Source organism: Prionailurus bengalensis, chromosome C1 (assembly GCF_016509475.1).
Source record: "Prionailurus bengalensis isolate Pbe53 chromosome C1, Fcat_Pben_1.1_paternal_pri, whole genome shotgun sequence".
Taxonomy (NCBI): domain Eukaryota; kingdom Metazoa; phylum Chordata; class Mammalia; order Carnivora; family Felidae; genus Prionailurus; species Prionailurus bengalensis.
This window is the reverse complement of record NC_057345.1, coordinates 46,228,467-46,244,728: the sequence shown is the minus strand read 5'-3', so window position 1 is coordinate 46,244,728 and position 16,262 is coordinate 46,228,467. Positions and strand designations below refer to the sequence as shown.

The 16,262-nt window shown below is 39.5% G+C and overlaps 1 protein-coding gene across 1 annotated transcript in view; it reads right to left on the bottom strand.

Moving 5' to 3' along the window:
• The window catches only part of C8A (complement C8 alpha chain), a 69,105-nt gene extending 53,198 nt beyond the window's left edge, over window positions 1–15,907 (bottom strand). The window contains exon 1 of the mRNA XM_043575092.1: window positions 15,751–15,907. Coding sequence (XP_043431027.1) covers window positions 15,751–15,827 — 77 coding nt within the window. The 5' untranslated portion in view covers window positions 15,828–15,907. The remainder of the gene's footprint in view (window positions 1–15,750) is intronic.
• Window positions 15,908–16,262: the final 355 nt, after the last annotated feature.

The following is a 16,262-nucleotide window of genomic DNA, read 5'->3' as shown; positions in this document are numbered from 1 at the left end:
TTTGTTAAAGGTTGGCTCTTGTTATTACATGCTAAGATGTCCCATGGATTATCTCATTTAATATCTATAACGACCTTAGGCTGTATATATTATTAGCCCTACTTGTATAGAAGAAAGTTGAGATTTCTAAGAGCTAAGCAGCCCCAGAAATCATAGCCCAAGGGTGACAAAGGCAGAATTTGACCCAGTTTGATGGCAAAGACCATGTTCGTTTCCCCATAATGCGGCTGCTTCCTCATTTTATAAATCAGCCAACAAAACTGAGACAGTCAGAGCCTTGCCTGGAGTAACAGAGGTAAAGGGTAGACACTGGCCTGTCTACAAGGCCATGTTCTTTCTGTTACCCTCTGCTGCCTCCTCAGAGGTTAAAGAGCTTACCCGGGTCACACAGGGTAAGGTGGACAAGCCACAAGCATGCCTGGCTCCAAGCCTGAGCTTCTTCCCAAAGCATCATTGCTTCTACCACAGTGTCACAGCCTGGGCAGCCCACTGAGCAAAGTAGGAAGATTGTCTGTTACCACCAATATTATCATAACTTCTGAGAGTCAGGCAGCCTCTGCGGTGACAAATGGCACAATTATCACCCTAGTATAGAAAAAAAAAAAAGGTGCTCCAAATCTGACGCTAATCATTCCATGAGCTACTAGTCAGAATGAAAGATGGCGTCCAGTCTGAAACCCTAGACAGGGATCTAGGGGATAGTCAGGAAAGTGATGTTCATCTTTAACAATGGTTTCCAAACTTAGATCCCAGGACGCTTCTACACTCTAACGTATTACTGAGGACCCCGAAGAGCCTTTGTTTAAGTGGGCTATCTACTGATTCAAAATTCAAAATCGAAACAGAAAATATAACAATATGTCCTTATTTAAATTTATCATAACAAACCCATTACGTATTACAATATACGCCATAATTTTATTTGAAAACATGTTTCCAAGAAAAATAATTGGTGAAACGCGTGTCATTGTTTTACACGTTTGCAAATGTCTTTAATGTCTAGGTTAGTAGGAGACACTTAGATTCTCCTTTCTGCTTCTTCACTCAGTCTGTCGCTTTACGTTGCTTTTGTTGAGGTTTAGGAAGAAAAATCAGCCTCATATATTTATATATTTATGGAGCTGAAAATTCTAGATGGGTGAGGAAATTTTCATACTCCTTTTTAGGTAATTGTGGGTGTTCTTTCATACTACACTACAACTTGACAAGTTGACAATTTCTTTTTCTATTTTGTTTTTTTAATGTTTATTTTTTGAGAGAGAGAGAGAGAGAGAGTGTGTGTGAGCAGGGAAGGAGCAGAGAGAGACTGAGACACAGAATCTGAAGCAGGCTCCAGGCTCTGAGCTGTCAGCACAGAGCCCAACGCGGGGCTCAAACTCATGAACCGCGAGATCATGACCTGAGCTGAAGTCAGATGTTTAACTGACTGAGCCACCCAGATACCCTGACAAGTGGTAATTTCTTAAATGTTAGTTGCAATGTGGAATCTGAAAGCATGTCAATGAATTTTGTTTTTGCACCCCGTTGCATTAAAGTCCACTGGTCTGTGTGTACCTTGAATGGACCTGTCACTCACACATGATTTTTAACATCAGGCATTGGAAACTTGGAAACTGATGGTTCACTATGCATATCTTAAAAATAGTAACACATTTCACTCTACAGTATAAAAACGTCAAATTTATTAATATCACCAGTGATCTCATCAAGCTCATAGTAGTGGATATGGTTTCCAAGGTTTTTTTTTTTAATTTTTGTTAATGTTTATTTATTTTTGAGAGAGAGAGAGAAAGAGAGAGACAGAGTATGAGTAGGAGAGGGGCAGAGGGAGAGGGAGAAACAGAATAGGAAGCCGGCTCCAGGCTCTGAGCTGTCAGCACAGAGCCTGACGCGGGTCTTGAACTCATGAACTGCGAGATCATGACCTGAGCTGAAGCCAGACGCTTAACCAACCGAGCCACCCAGGCGTCCCTCCAAGTTTTTAATTTTTGTTGGAAAGCTCGCATGTTGTTATTTGGTTATTTGGTTTCCATGAAGTGATGCGCTCCCTGTTCAATGTCTACCAAATAAATAGCTAAGCCTGAATAACCACAGCCTCGCAGCTATCTTGTCAGGTAAAAACAATGTTCCAGGAAACAAGTGGCTACTCTGATGAAACTATTCCAGCAATTGCTTTTTCTCAAGACAATCATCATACTTCAGTGCAGTAGAAGTTCTTAATGCATTCTTCCCATTTTGTCACGTAGAACAGCTAAATAACATGTATTCGAAGATTGAGGTTTAATAAAATTAATAACTTTTACTGTTTCAGGGGGGACTTTCTTAAGGAAAACTTCATTTCTTTCCTGTGAGTTTGCTGCCACTGCCTTGACTTGTACCACAACCAAAGTAGTTTTATCCACCATAACTTTTGCACCATCAGTGAAAATATGAGCGCGGTGAAAAGGCCAACTGACTTGGTATTATTGTGATATTGTTTTGAACTCACAGACTCCCTCTGAAAAGATCCTGGGGACTCCCTGGGGCCTATAGACCACACTTTGAGAAACTCTGGTCTATCAAATGACACGAGTGTGTAAAACCAGTGCTACTATCCCTCCAAAGAAAATTTCAGCGCTCAGCTCACAATCTTTCCCTCTACCGCAGTTCCTTCCATCGCCGTGGGAGACCTCATCATCCCCGTAAATGAGCTATCCAACACTCTGCCCCTCAGTCACTCCTTGTCCTCATCTCCAGTGACCTTTTCCTCACTCCGCTATCTTCTATGGTCACATCCTGGTCTTTCTCACTCTCTGAAACAGCTCCTCCTCCAAATCACTAATTCGTCAGTCGTCTGTGAATAGTTATCTGGGGGCTCCACAGTCTCTTCTCCCTCTATATTTTATGCTCGAGGATTCCCAGTGCACTTTTATTTGGACCTCTTTGGGGCTTTTAGTCTCTTGACACCTAAGCGTTCTCTCAGTAAGATCCTTTCCTATTTTCATTTCTCTTTATAACGAGTTTTGATTCCATGGTCTGTCATTTTGAAATCATAACTGTGCCCTAAATTCCTGGACTCCACTGTTCCCTTGATCACACCCACCTGTAAAACCCAACCCTGAGTGAACTATCGACCTCATTACCTGGTTAACTCAATCTCATAATAAATATCAGTTCCTAGGGCAATATTTTTCAATACCCAGATAAGTTATATCCCTGCCTTCATACGATGTGGTCAATCTCTGCCCATTTTCTCAAAACTTAATTATCACACTTGTAATATTTGTACAGTTTCTGTCTTCACCAGATGATAAGTTCTATGAAGGCAGATACTGCCTGTATGTTTGCTGCTGACGTTCCAGCACCTATTATGGTGCCAGATACAAGGAAAGTATTCGGTGAATATTTAGGAAAGGGGGGAGGGGAAGAAAGAAGGGAGAGAAGGTGGGAGGAAAGCAGGGACGATGAGGAAGAAAAAAGGAAGAGAAGAAGGAAGGGGGGAGGGAAGGGAGAGGAGACGGAAGGAAAGAAAAGAAGGGGAAGAAGGAAACCAATTTCTGGGAAATAGAATGACATTGTGTAGAGACTTGTTTGAACTCGATTTCCGGTTAGAAGTTAAGTAAATAATTCTGGTAACTAGATGTTCAAATGGCTCAAGGTTCTGCCCATCTGTCATTTTTCTGATAGATTTCCTAATAATAAAAGCTTGAGGTATAGGAACACGGAGAAAGACAGGGTTCTAATCATCAAAAGGTGGGAGAGAAGGTACAGAGTAAAGGTTTGGGAACAGAAAATGACTCCAGCAATAGTTTGCTTCTCACTATGGAATTGTCAAGGTAATGTCAGTGCAAGCAAGCCCACTGAGACTGCATTATGATGTCAAAATGGAAGGAAACAGTATTAATGGATGGGAGCAAAAGCCTAGACAGAGCAATGCTGTGTTGCTGTCGTTTTAAAAGCTTTGTGACATGATGTCTAGACAGAAGCACATACAGTAATGCTATCACTGAAGCAAGAGTACAGAAGGTACACAGAACCATTCATTAAGTCATTACAAGGCTCCAACCTTTTAGCCAATATCAATATGTCCAGCATTTTCTCTTATCAGCCCAGTGAATCTTTAAATGTAGTTTATTTTTTGCTTATTACAAAAGTAATACATTCTCTTTAAAGAGAACATAGAAGAGATTATAAAAGAAAAAAATGCCCCCAACCCTGCCACCATTAATATTTTGTTCTATTTCCTTTTGCTTTATTTTCATAATATAATTGAGGTCATACTGAGTATTACATTTTGCATCCTGATTTTCCACTTAATATCATAGCAGAAATGTAAACTACTTATGATGACTACACATGGTTCCATTCCTCTAACATCAAGCAATTAGATTATTGGGCACCCAATGTTTCCATATCCTCTTATTTCCTGAAGATATATCCTGTGGAGTGGGATGGCTAGGTTGAAGGATACAGGTGATTTTAAGGCTTATGACACTTACGGCCAAATGGCTTTGCAAAATAATTGTATCATTTTTCAATCACTTAGGGAACCGTGAATAAATCTGTGGTCTAGTAAATCTTGGCAAATAGTTTTAACCCGTCTCCAAAAAAATAAAAGAAGCATCTCCTAGCTGCTGAGAATCTACTCAAGCAATAACACATTTCATACAGAGCACTGGGAGTCAGGAGTCTTTGATTCTCGTTTTTAGTTTATATCTACTTTTCTATCTACTATGAGCAAGTTTCTTTAACTCTCTGGCTTTTAGATTTTTTAATCTATAGAATCACCCCCGGTCAATATGGTACTATTGCAGGATTTCTCAAAGTGTGCTCTGTGGAGTGCTCAACCTAGGGTTGAGAAGGAAGAGAAGAAAAATGACATGGTCAAATACGTTCAGATAAATTGCATACAACATGCTACTCTCAGAAATTTAAACTGCAACATATTAAAGGCCCTGAGAAGTCCTGCATTCTAATCTACCCAACCCAGCATTTCCCCAATTTTTTGAACACATCATTTCTTTTTTTCAGGTAACGTCTGTAAGATTGGGTAACACAATTGAGGAGACACTGATAGAACACCAAGTGATTTTGAGTCTACCAAACATGCATTGCAACCCAGTTTCTGCCCCTTACTGAACTTTCATTTTATTATAACTGAAAAATAGTATAATAACCTATGTCTTGAATATGGAGTAAGATCATGTATGTAAAGCCCCAAGCACAAGGCTGATGTACATGTCAGTTTCTACTCTCTAATCTTCTCAACCCTGTACATGCTCATCAAAACTGTCCACCTTCATCAAAAAGGTATTGAATGTCTACTCTGCATAGGGCTGTGGGTTAGTGAGATGCTACCCATCTGCTTTTTTTTTTTTTTTTTAATTTTTTTTTCAATGTTTATTTATTTTTGGGACAGAGAGAGACAGAGCACGAACAGGGGAGGGGCAGAGAGAGAGGGAGACACAGAATCGGAAACAGGCTCCAGGCTCTGAGCCATCAGCCCAGAGCCCAACGCAGGGCTCGAACCCACGGACCGCGAGATCGTGACCTGAGCTGAAGTTGGACGCTTAACTGACTGCGCCACCCAGGCGCCCCCCATCTGCTTTTTTAAATAGAATGGCACATTGGGCACAGGGCCTAAAACCTAGAGTTAAACGTGGAATCTGCGAGTCAAATGCCCAACCCCAGAATGTGGCCACCCCAGCAACTGAAATCAAAAAATGATTAATCAGCTCCCAATTTTAGGCTAGAAGATTAGAAGGCCTAACCCCGATTATTGCCAGAGGATCATCCTAATAAATTGACTCAGCTTGTATTTAAGGCTGATTGTCACTGATTATGTAACCTTGAGGCAGATCCATTCGGTTCTTACAGGGAAATCACATCATGAAACTGAGGTGCTTTAAATGGCCTTTGAGAGTTTGCTGAGTCTCCAGCGACCTCCATGTTGCTAAATCCCGTAGAAAGTTGTCTGGCTTGGTCTTAACTTCCCCCTCTGTTAGCCATTGTTTCCTTCTTGAAATCATCCGGTCTGGGATTTCTTCAGCATCACACTTCCCTGTTTCCTCCCTCCCTCAGTGGCCCGTTCTCTTTGACTTCTCCAAAAACTGGAATGTTTCAGGCCCCAATGTTGCATTTCTTTTCTCTTCCTGTTTCCCTCACTCTTAGGACGGTGAGATCCATTTCCTTGGCTTCCCTTGCCTCTATGCTAATACCTCCCAAATGTAAATCTTCAGCCTAGACTACTCCTCTGCAATCCTCTTTTCTTTATCCAGCTGCCCCACTTTAGATCTCCACCAGGTCGGTGCCCCTGGGGCATGGCAAACTTAATGGCTCCAAACCTCAACTCTTCCTTTTCTACTAGCCAGCTTCTCTGGTTCACCCACATCCAAAAGTAGAGCCATCATAACACGCAGTTGCTCAAGCTAAATCCTTAGCAATGGTCTTTAATTCCTTCCTTCCGCTCGCCCCCGTATCCAGTGCTTTGGAAATGTCTGTCCATTTTACTTTCAAGATACGTCTCAAATATCTTCCCTTCTGCATACCTCTGCTACCAGCACCCTAATTTAAGGCACCATTATCTATCATGAGATCACTGCTGTGGCCTCCTGTGGGCCAAGACATTCCACTTGAGCTTCCTCCAATCCCTTCTCTGCACAGCCACCGGGATGATTTTTCCTCCCCTGCACTCCCATTTTTTAAGACCCTCCGGTGTTTTCCGGTTGGTTGGTTGGTTGGTTGGGTTTTAGTACCCACAGACTGAAGTTCAAAATCCTCATCATGATGTCAAAGTCCTCTGTGATCTGGTGTCTGCCCGCTTTTTTGACATCCTGTCAGGGCACAATTCCCTGCTCTCACGCTGTTGCCATCCTTCAGTGCCCTGAGCATGATGGGCCATTTCCCACCGGAGGGTCTGAGGACATGCTGATCTCTCCATTCTCCCTTTTCTTCGCATGGCTTCTCCTGACCATCCTACATCTCTCAGGTTAAATACCACCTCCAGAGAAACCCCACCCACCAGGCTGTCTTTCAATTGCTCTAATATCCTCTGTCAAAAGGATCTATTTGTTTCCTTCATAGTACTTATCACAGTTTTCTTACTGAAATGTTTTGTTTACATGTTAATCTACTCTATCGCTACACTGTCAAGTCCGTGAGGGCAGGAACATTTATCTGTTTAGTTCACCACCTAGTACCTAGCATACCTGGAGTATGGAGAGAAAGGAAGGAAGGAAGGAAGGAAGGAAGGAAAGTATTTCCTGTGTGCTGGCAACACACAGAATTCCACAGAGAACTTCTAGCTCTAGGAATGTTCCAGGCTTTCCTACAGAATGTGCATAATACTGTTTTCTCCACACAGAATAATCACACCTCATTCATCTGGCCAAAACTTCCCAGTTCAGCTAAGGCTTATTATTCTTCCAGTTAGCTTTCCTTGACCTGCCTGCCCTATGTGAACATCTTGCCACCTGCATAGAGCTTCTCATACTTTATCTCCATTCCTACATGGCACATTCTGCAAGGCAGGCATCATGACTACATTGTTCACCATTATAGCCTAGTGCTAAGTACAGTACTTTGCATCTAGTAGGTTGCATCTAGTAGGAGCTCAGTACCAATGTTGAGTATATTATCTCATTTAATCTTATATTATCTCATTTAAGTTTTATAAGAACACTGTGGGGTGGGAACTATTACACCCATTTTATAGGCAAGTAAAACAGATTCATGGGGAGATGAAATAAACCTGCTTAAGTTTATATAGACAGTAAAATGTCAAAGCAAGGATTCCGACGAAGGCTGTTTAACACTAAAACATATGCATTGTTTTAGCATTCCAAGATATACTATGAAGGGTTTCTGACAAAAGGGAAAGAGAGTAATAAAAACAATATTCTAAAAGCTTACCATGTGCCAAGTTCTGTGCTAAGTACTTTATACGAACTCTCTTACCTCCTGTAAAGTGCTCAATGAAATACATATCTCTGTTTCATAGATGACTAAGTTGAGCCTTAGAGAGTTTATTGTCCAGGTTCTATAGCCACTAGGTGGTGAAGCCAGGACTTAAACCCAGGTTGATCTCACTCCATAGCCCATACCCAATGCCATTTGAAGTATAGCTAATAGTTAGTTACCCTGGACAAAAGCGTCCACATTCACAAGACTCGCTTCTGAGTCGAATCCACGACTCCAGCTATTCATATGCGTTAAAAATTCATGTAGCTCTAATACATACTGATTTCCAGTTATCTGGACAACCTTTGAAAATATTCACATGGCCTGGCCCAGGATAGTCGGCTAAACACACTGAGATGCCCATGAAATAGGCAAAATAAAGAGGAGAATCGTGATTTAAACTTCTTAGGGTCCACTGCCTGTATGACCTATTTAACCAAGGAAAGGAACAAACCCTTGTGGTCATTCCATGTTTGGAATCCTCACTTGTGTTTCATCAGTCACCCTAAGGAATTTTGTTCATTCTCCATCAATAGACATTTTTGGTTGAAAATGTTATATTTGCATTGCTTATCAAAATATGTGTTTAGTTTTGGGGAAAAAAAAACACTTTTTTTCTGGGGGGCAGGTGTAGCAGCAATGGTGGTAATAACACTGATCTGGCAGTTAGAAGACCTGACAATTCCACTGGGTGGCTGAATCATGTAGAGCATGTCAAAGTGCTTTGTTTCCTTTCTGGCTCTCAATCAGGGAATAATAATTATAACACTCTTTTTTTTTTCAACGTTTATTTATTTTGGGGACAGAGAGAGACAGAGCATGAACGGGGGAGGGGCAGAGAGAGAGGGAGACACAGAATCGGAAACAGGCTCCAGGCTCCGAGCCATCAGCCCAGAGCCCGACGCGGGGCTCGAACCCACGGACCGCGAGATCGTGACCTGGCTGAAGTCGGACGCTTAACCGACTGCGCCACCCAGGCGCCCCTATAACAATCTTAAAGGGACATAATGAGGATTAATCGGTCAGTATTCTTAAAATGCCTGGCAGAGAAGTCTGGTTGTTATGTAACATGCCCCTTCTGTTTCTGGGGCTCAGATTCGTTACCTGCAACGCAACTGGATTAAACCAGATGACTGAGTCAGTCCTAATTCTAAAGACCTGCGATATAGAAATGAAGGAAGCAGCCAACAAGAACTTTAGAAGAGTTACTGCAAATATATCCAGATATGTAAGGAGAATCATGAACACGATGATAAGTGGAAGATGTAAAAGAATACCAAATGAAACTTTTAAAGCTGAAAATCATTACAACAGAAATGAAAATTCATGGAATGGTTTAACAACAGGTTAAATACTGCAGAAGAAAAGATTGGCAAAGTGGAAGATACAGTGATAGAAACTATCCAAAATGGAACAAAGAGACAAAAGACTGCCAACAACAATTAAATAAAGGACAGAGTCTCAGTGACCTGTGGAATAATATCAAGCTGTCCAACCTACCTGAAATTGGACTGTCAGAAGGTGAAGAGAAAGATTATGGGGCAGAGCACATATCTGAATTAATAATGGCAACACTTTTTTTGCCAAATTTTGTGAGAACTATAAACCCACAGAACCATACCAAGGTACATCATAAACTGCTGAAAATCAATAATAAAGAGAAAATCATAAAAGCAGTCAATTTTTTTAAGTGACATATTACACAAAGAGGAAGAAAGCAGATTTTTCCTCAGAGACTATGCGAGCCAAAGATAATAGAACAACATCTTTAAAGCAATGTAGCAGGAAAAGAAAACTACTCCCTTCGAACTTAATTTTCAACAAAGATATCATTCAAAATAAAGGCAAAATAAAGACTTTTCCAGATCACTAAAAATGGAGAATTCATCACCAAAAGTCATTCTGCACTGAAAGAAATGTCAAGGAAGTTATTCAGGCAGAATAAAAATGATATCAGAAGTGGTATGATATTACCTGAAGGTAGGCTGTGATAAATTAATGATGTATATTATAAATCTTATAACAACAGCAAAAAAACCCAGTAGAATAGCTACTAAATTATTTGGAATTAGAATAAAAATATTCTATCTAAAAGATAAAAAAAAACAGAAGCAAAAAACAAATGAGACTAGTAGAAAACAAATAAAAAGATGATAAATCCAAACAAATCGGTAATAACATTTTCTACAAATGGTGTATGTAAACACTATGATTAAAATATAGATTGTTACCCTACCACCCAGCAATTGCACTACTAGGTATTTATCCAAAAGGTACAGGTGTTTTGAAGGGACACATGCACCCCAATGTTTATAGCAGCGCTATTGACAATAGCCAAAGTATGGAAAGAGCCCACATGTCCATCGACAGATGAGTGGATAAAGAAGATGTGGGTATATATATACAATGGAGTATTACTCGGCAGTCAAAAAGAATGAAATCTTGCCATTTGCAACAACGTGGATGGAACTGGAAGGTATTATGCTAAGCAAAATAAGTCAATCAGAGAAAGACAAATACCACATGTTTTCACTCATATGTGGAATTTAAGATACAAAACAGATGAACATAAGGGAAGGGAAGCAAAAACAATATAAAAACACAGGGAGGGAGACAAACCAGAAGAGACTTTAAAATATAGAGAACAAACTGAGGGTTGCTGGAGGGGCTGTGGGTCAGGGGAAGGCTAAATGGGCAAGGGGCATTAGGGAGGACACTTGTTGGGATGAGCACTGGGTGTTATATGTAGGGGATGAATCACTGGATTCTACTCCTGAAATCATTATTGCACTATATAAAACACAAACACACACACTAAAAAATTAGAAATAGAAAGAAATTTTTCAACCTAACAAAGAGCATCTACAAAATAACTATAGTTAAAATCATCCTTAACAGTCAAAGCCAAAAGTTTTCCTCTTAAAATTAGGAGTAAGACATGGGGCGCCTGGGTGGCTCAGTCGGTTAAGTGTCCGACTTCGGCTCAGGTCACGATCTCACAGTCAGTGAGTTTGAGCCCCGCGTCGGGCTCTGGGCTGATGGCTCAGAGCCTGGAGCCTGTTTCGGATTCTGTGTCTCCCTCTCTCTGCCCCTCCCCCATTCATGCTCTGTCTCTCTCTGTCTCAAAAATAAATAAACGTTAAAAAAAAATTAAAAAGGGGCGCCTGGGTGGCGCAGTCAGTTAAGCGTCCGACTTCAGCCAGGTCACGATCTCGCGGTCCTTCGAGCCCCGCGTCAGGCTCTGGGCTGATGGCTCGGAGCCTGGAGCCTGTTTCCGATTCTGTGTCTCCCTCTCTCTCTGCCCCTCCCCCGTTCATGCTCTGTCTCTCTCTGTCCCAAAAATAAAAATAAAAAGTGTTGAAAAAAAAAAATTAAAAAAAAAAAAACACCTGCCATTTACTGAGCACTAATTATGGGGCAGCCACCATGGTTCATGCTGGGCAGGCAATTCTCTTATTTAAAAAAAAAAAAAAAATTAAAAAAAAAATTAGGAGTAAGACAAAGATGTCCAGTCTTGCCACTTCTATCAGCATAGAAGGGAAGGTTCTACCCAGGACAATTAGGCAAGAAAAAGCAGTAAAAGTAATCCAGATTGGAAAGGGAAAAGTAAAAGTATCTCTATTTGCAGATGCCATAATCTTGTACATAGATAATTATAAGAAATCCACAAACAATATTATAACTAATAAATTATTTCAGCAAGCTGCAGGATATAAAAACAGTGTACAGAAACAATTGTATTTCTATATACTAGCAATAAACAATCTGACAATGATATCCAGGAGTCAATCTCATTTACAATAGCCTCAAAAATATTTAGGAATAAATTTAACAAAGGAAGTATCAGACATACACTAAAAAGTATAAAATATCATAGAAAAAAATTAAAGAAGACCTAATTAAGTAAAAAGAAATCCAATATTCATGGATTGGAAGACTTGGTATTAAGGCGAAAACGTTCCCCACACTGATCTGATCTGTAAATTCAATGCAATGCAATTTCAAAATCCCAGGGGTTTTTGTTGTTGCAAAACTGGCAAACTGATCCTGATACTCATATGAAATTGCAACCCAGAATAGCCGTTAAAAATAAAGAACAAAGTTGGAGAATTCATACTTTCCGATTTCAAAACTTAACTACAATCGGGTGGCTCAGTCAGTTAAGTGTCAGCCCTTGATTTCGGCTCAGGTCATGATTTCACAGTTCTTGGGTTTGAGCCCGAGTCAGGCTCTGTGCTGACAGTTCAAAGCCTGCTTAGGATTCTCTCTCTCTCCCTCCCTCTCTGCCCCTCCCCTGCTCTCTCTCTCTCAAAATAAATAAACTTTAAAAATAAATAAATAAAGTATGAAGAGTCAGATAACTTAAAATAAAATTTGGGGAAAAACTCACCACACAAACAATAATCATAAGAAAGTAAGAATATGATATTAATAATAGACTGCAGACCAAAAACAATTGCTACGGATAATGAAAGTCTTTCATAATGATAAGGGGGAAAATCATCAAGAAGTCATAACTAATTCTAAATATAGATAGATAAATAGATAGATAGATAGATGTAGATAACAGAGCTTGAAAATACATGAAACAAAAATTGAAGGAACTGAAAGGAGAAGTAGACAAATCCACAAATATAGCTGGAGATTGCAACATCACTTCCTCAGTAATTAATAGAACAAGGAGATGAAAAGTTGAGCAACATTAACAACCAACTTGATTTCATGACTTAGCACTACACCCAACAACAAAGAAATATACACTTTTGAGCACACATTATATATTCACTAAGAAATCCTATTTTTTATCATAAAACAAATCTCAATAAATTAGAAGGATTGAAAATTGTTTAAACTTTTTAAAGCAACGCACATGCTAAATGTATTATTTATATAAAATATTTGAGGTTGGATATTACAACTTATTTTCATCACCATTGTTTTAAAATCTTTTTTCTCAACCCCATTTTTTGTTGTTATTCTTTTATTTGTTTGTTTGTTTTTATATATAATTTATTGTCAAGTTGGCTAACATACAGTGTGTACAGTGTGCTCTTGGTTCTGGGGGTAGATTCCCATGATTCATCACTTACATGAAACACCCAGTGCTCATCCAACAAGTGCCCTCCTCGATGCCTATCACCCATTTTCCCCACCTCCCTACCCCACTTCCTTCCACCATTAGTTTGTTCTCTGTATATAAAAGTCTCTTACGGTTTGCCTCCCTCTCTGTTTGTAACTATGTATTTTTTTTTCTTTCCCTTCCCCCATGGTGTTCTGTTAAGTTTCTCAATTTCCACATGAGTGAAAACATATGATATCTGTCTTTCTCTGACTGATTCATTTCACTTAGTGTAATACCCTCCAGTTCCATCCACATTATTGCAAATGGCAAGGTTTCATTCTTTTTCATTGCCAAGTAGTATTCCAGTGTGTGTGTGTGTGTGTGTGTGTGTGTGTGTGTGTGTGTATACCACATCTTCTTTATCCATTCATCAGTTGAAGGACATTTGGGCACTTTCCATAATTTAGCTATTGTTGAATGCTATCAACGTTGGGGTGCATGTGTCCCTTTGAATCAGCACTCCTGTATCCTTTGGATAAATTCCTAACTATTGCTAGCTCATAGGATAATTCAATCTTTAATTTTTTGAGCCACCCTGTTTTCCAGGGTGGCTGTAGCAGTTTGCATTCCCACCATTAATACAAGAGGGTTCCCCTTTCTCCATATCCTCACCAACATCTGTTCTTTCCTGAGTTGTTAATTTTAGCCACTCTGACTGGTGTGAGGTGGTATCTCAATTTTTCTATTAAGAGTTAATAATAGGGGCACTATGGTGGTTCAGTTGGTTGAGCATCTGACTTCAGCTCAGGTCACGATCTCATGGCTCATGAGTTCATGAGCCCCTGTGTTGGGCTTGTACTCACGGCTCAGAGCCTAGAGATTGCTTTGGATTCTGTCTGTTTTTCTCTGCCCCTCCCCTGCTCACACTCTGTCTCTCTCACCCCAAAAAAATTAACATTTAAAAAAAAATTGAGTTTATAATAAGCAAATGGTAAAGAAGACCTTATCAAAATAAAAGTATAAAACTGTATTTAAAAATATAAAATTTAAGAAGTATAATTTATTTCAAAGTATAAAATGTATTTTAAAAATAAAATAAATTTTACTGAAAAAATTAATTAAAGTGTGCCATTAAAATATAAATGTGTAGTATCTGTTTTCGCTGTGAGGGTTCACATAAGATTTTATTGGGGGCAAAAAGCATGCCACTGTTAAATTTTTTTAATGTTTTGAAATCACTGACCAGTCTTGAAGATCCATGCCAATTGGCACATTATACATTTGTTCTGTCTGACTTTTGTCAACCAACAGAGAGAATGGACAAAAACAAAATGTGACCATAACAATCACACAAAACTGCTCCCGATAGCCAGCATTGAACTGAGTGCCTCCTCAGGACTAGGCGTTGTCCTAAGTACCTTCATCCATTTTTTTTCTCTTAATTTCCTCCCATTTTACTGCTCAGAACACTTACATAACTTGCCTGAGATCACACAGATAGTAAATATCAGGGCCATAATTTGAACCCAACGAAATTATTTCACCATGTAGTTTTCCATTTTCAAAGCAAGGGTCAGATATACTGGCATTAGATACAAAGACCTCATGATTTCCTACTTCAGCACTTTGTACAGTATTTAATTGGTTCTCTTTTGCCTTGACTTCAAATTTGCCTCTTCACTGGTCTGTCTTGTTTGATAAGTTCATCAAACATCAAGACTCTTTGTTCATTTTCAAAAAGGATTACAATGAGAAGCTTTTATAATTAAGAGTATCTCAGCAGAGATTTCCTTCACTACCGTTCTCTTGCCTTTATCTCCTAATTCTTAGAGGTAAATTTTCTGATTTTTCAAAGGTGTTTTTGCTTTAAATACAAATTGCAAATTAAGTGCTTATAAAAATGCCTTTCCCCCTTCTGAACTGTTATGTAAAGGCAATCGCTCTTGCTCTAGCATTTAAAAGCAATGATTCAAAATTAAATCACTCAATAAGAATTTGACTAAAATAGCTCAACTTAAAATCTTCAGTGTTTGGAAGACAAAGACTGCTTTCATGCTATCCCAAAGCTGAAATAAGGGACCCCTTAAGCACCACAAAATACTTGATGTTAAGATATAAAAACCTGAAGCCGGGTTGGACGATTCAAGGAAATGAAATGGGCAAAATTGCAATGTACATATGAAAATATCAGTTCCATCCATTTCCCTACAGCAAAAGGTAAACTCATTGTAAGAATGAAATGACCCAGCATCTCTACAGTTTTGGCTTTCCCAGGATGAGGTTATTAACATTATCTGATTGTATCCTCCCTGAAACACTATGAGAGGAAATTTGTAAGACTCACAAATGGATAAGTAGAGGTTCATTGTCCAACATTACTCAAGAGGATTATTTATTATTTATTAAGCTGAGTATATTTTATATCTAGGACCTTATTTCATATTAATTGACTCTTATAGACAAGGCAGCATTACCCTCATTTCCAGATAGGGCAATTGAAGTTCTAAGAGATTAAATGATCACTCCAGATTACCCAACTCTTGAGTATTAGATCGGTGGTCTGTAGACCGATCCATCTGACTCCAAGGGCATGTTCTTTTCACTGTCCTGCACTCCTTCGCCGGATCCGTGATAACATGAAAAGAAGTCACATTCTATCCTACAAATAACTTGTTGCAAACATGGAAGTGCCTTCGCTCCCCACCAGGTGATCCCTCTGTGCAAATTTTGCAGATTTAGGGCCAACTCACCGGTTCACCTTCTCCTGGATAGTTGCCCCAGGCTGACAAGTCATCAAAGACAGGATGAAAACAGCAGCAGCAAGCATCTCAACCACCCTGTATCACTTAGAAGGAATAAAACTAGTCAGAGAGTTGGAGTGAAAGATGTCTTTGCGCCGGGACCTGTAAGAGCCATCGAATGTTCGGAACAGAATTCACTCAATTCTCATTGAGATGTGGTTAATTAGTGACTAGGGTATTGATTAGCCAAACACTCTAAAATCCAGGACACCAAAGGTCACTGTTTTTCAAACCTTTTGAAAAGTAATATCCATATGGTTGAGGAAAGGAGGATTTTTAGCCAATACCAGTTTAGCAAGGAAGTCTTCTTTTCGGAATGAGGCAAAGCCAAATCAAGATACAGTTGCAGAATTCGTGGGTCTTTTTGAGTGGCTCTTGGAACTTGTGAAGTCAGATCAATTTGTTTTGCAAGACTTATACAAGGATAATACTGCTGTATGAACTCGTTCGTAAACAGCCGC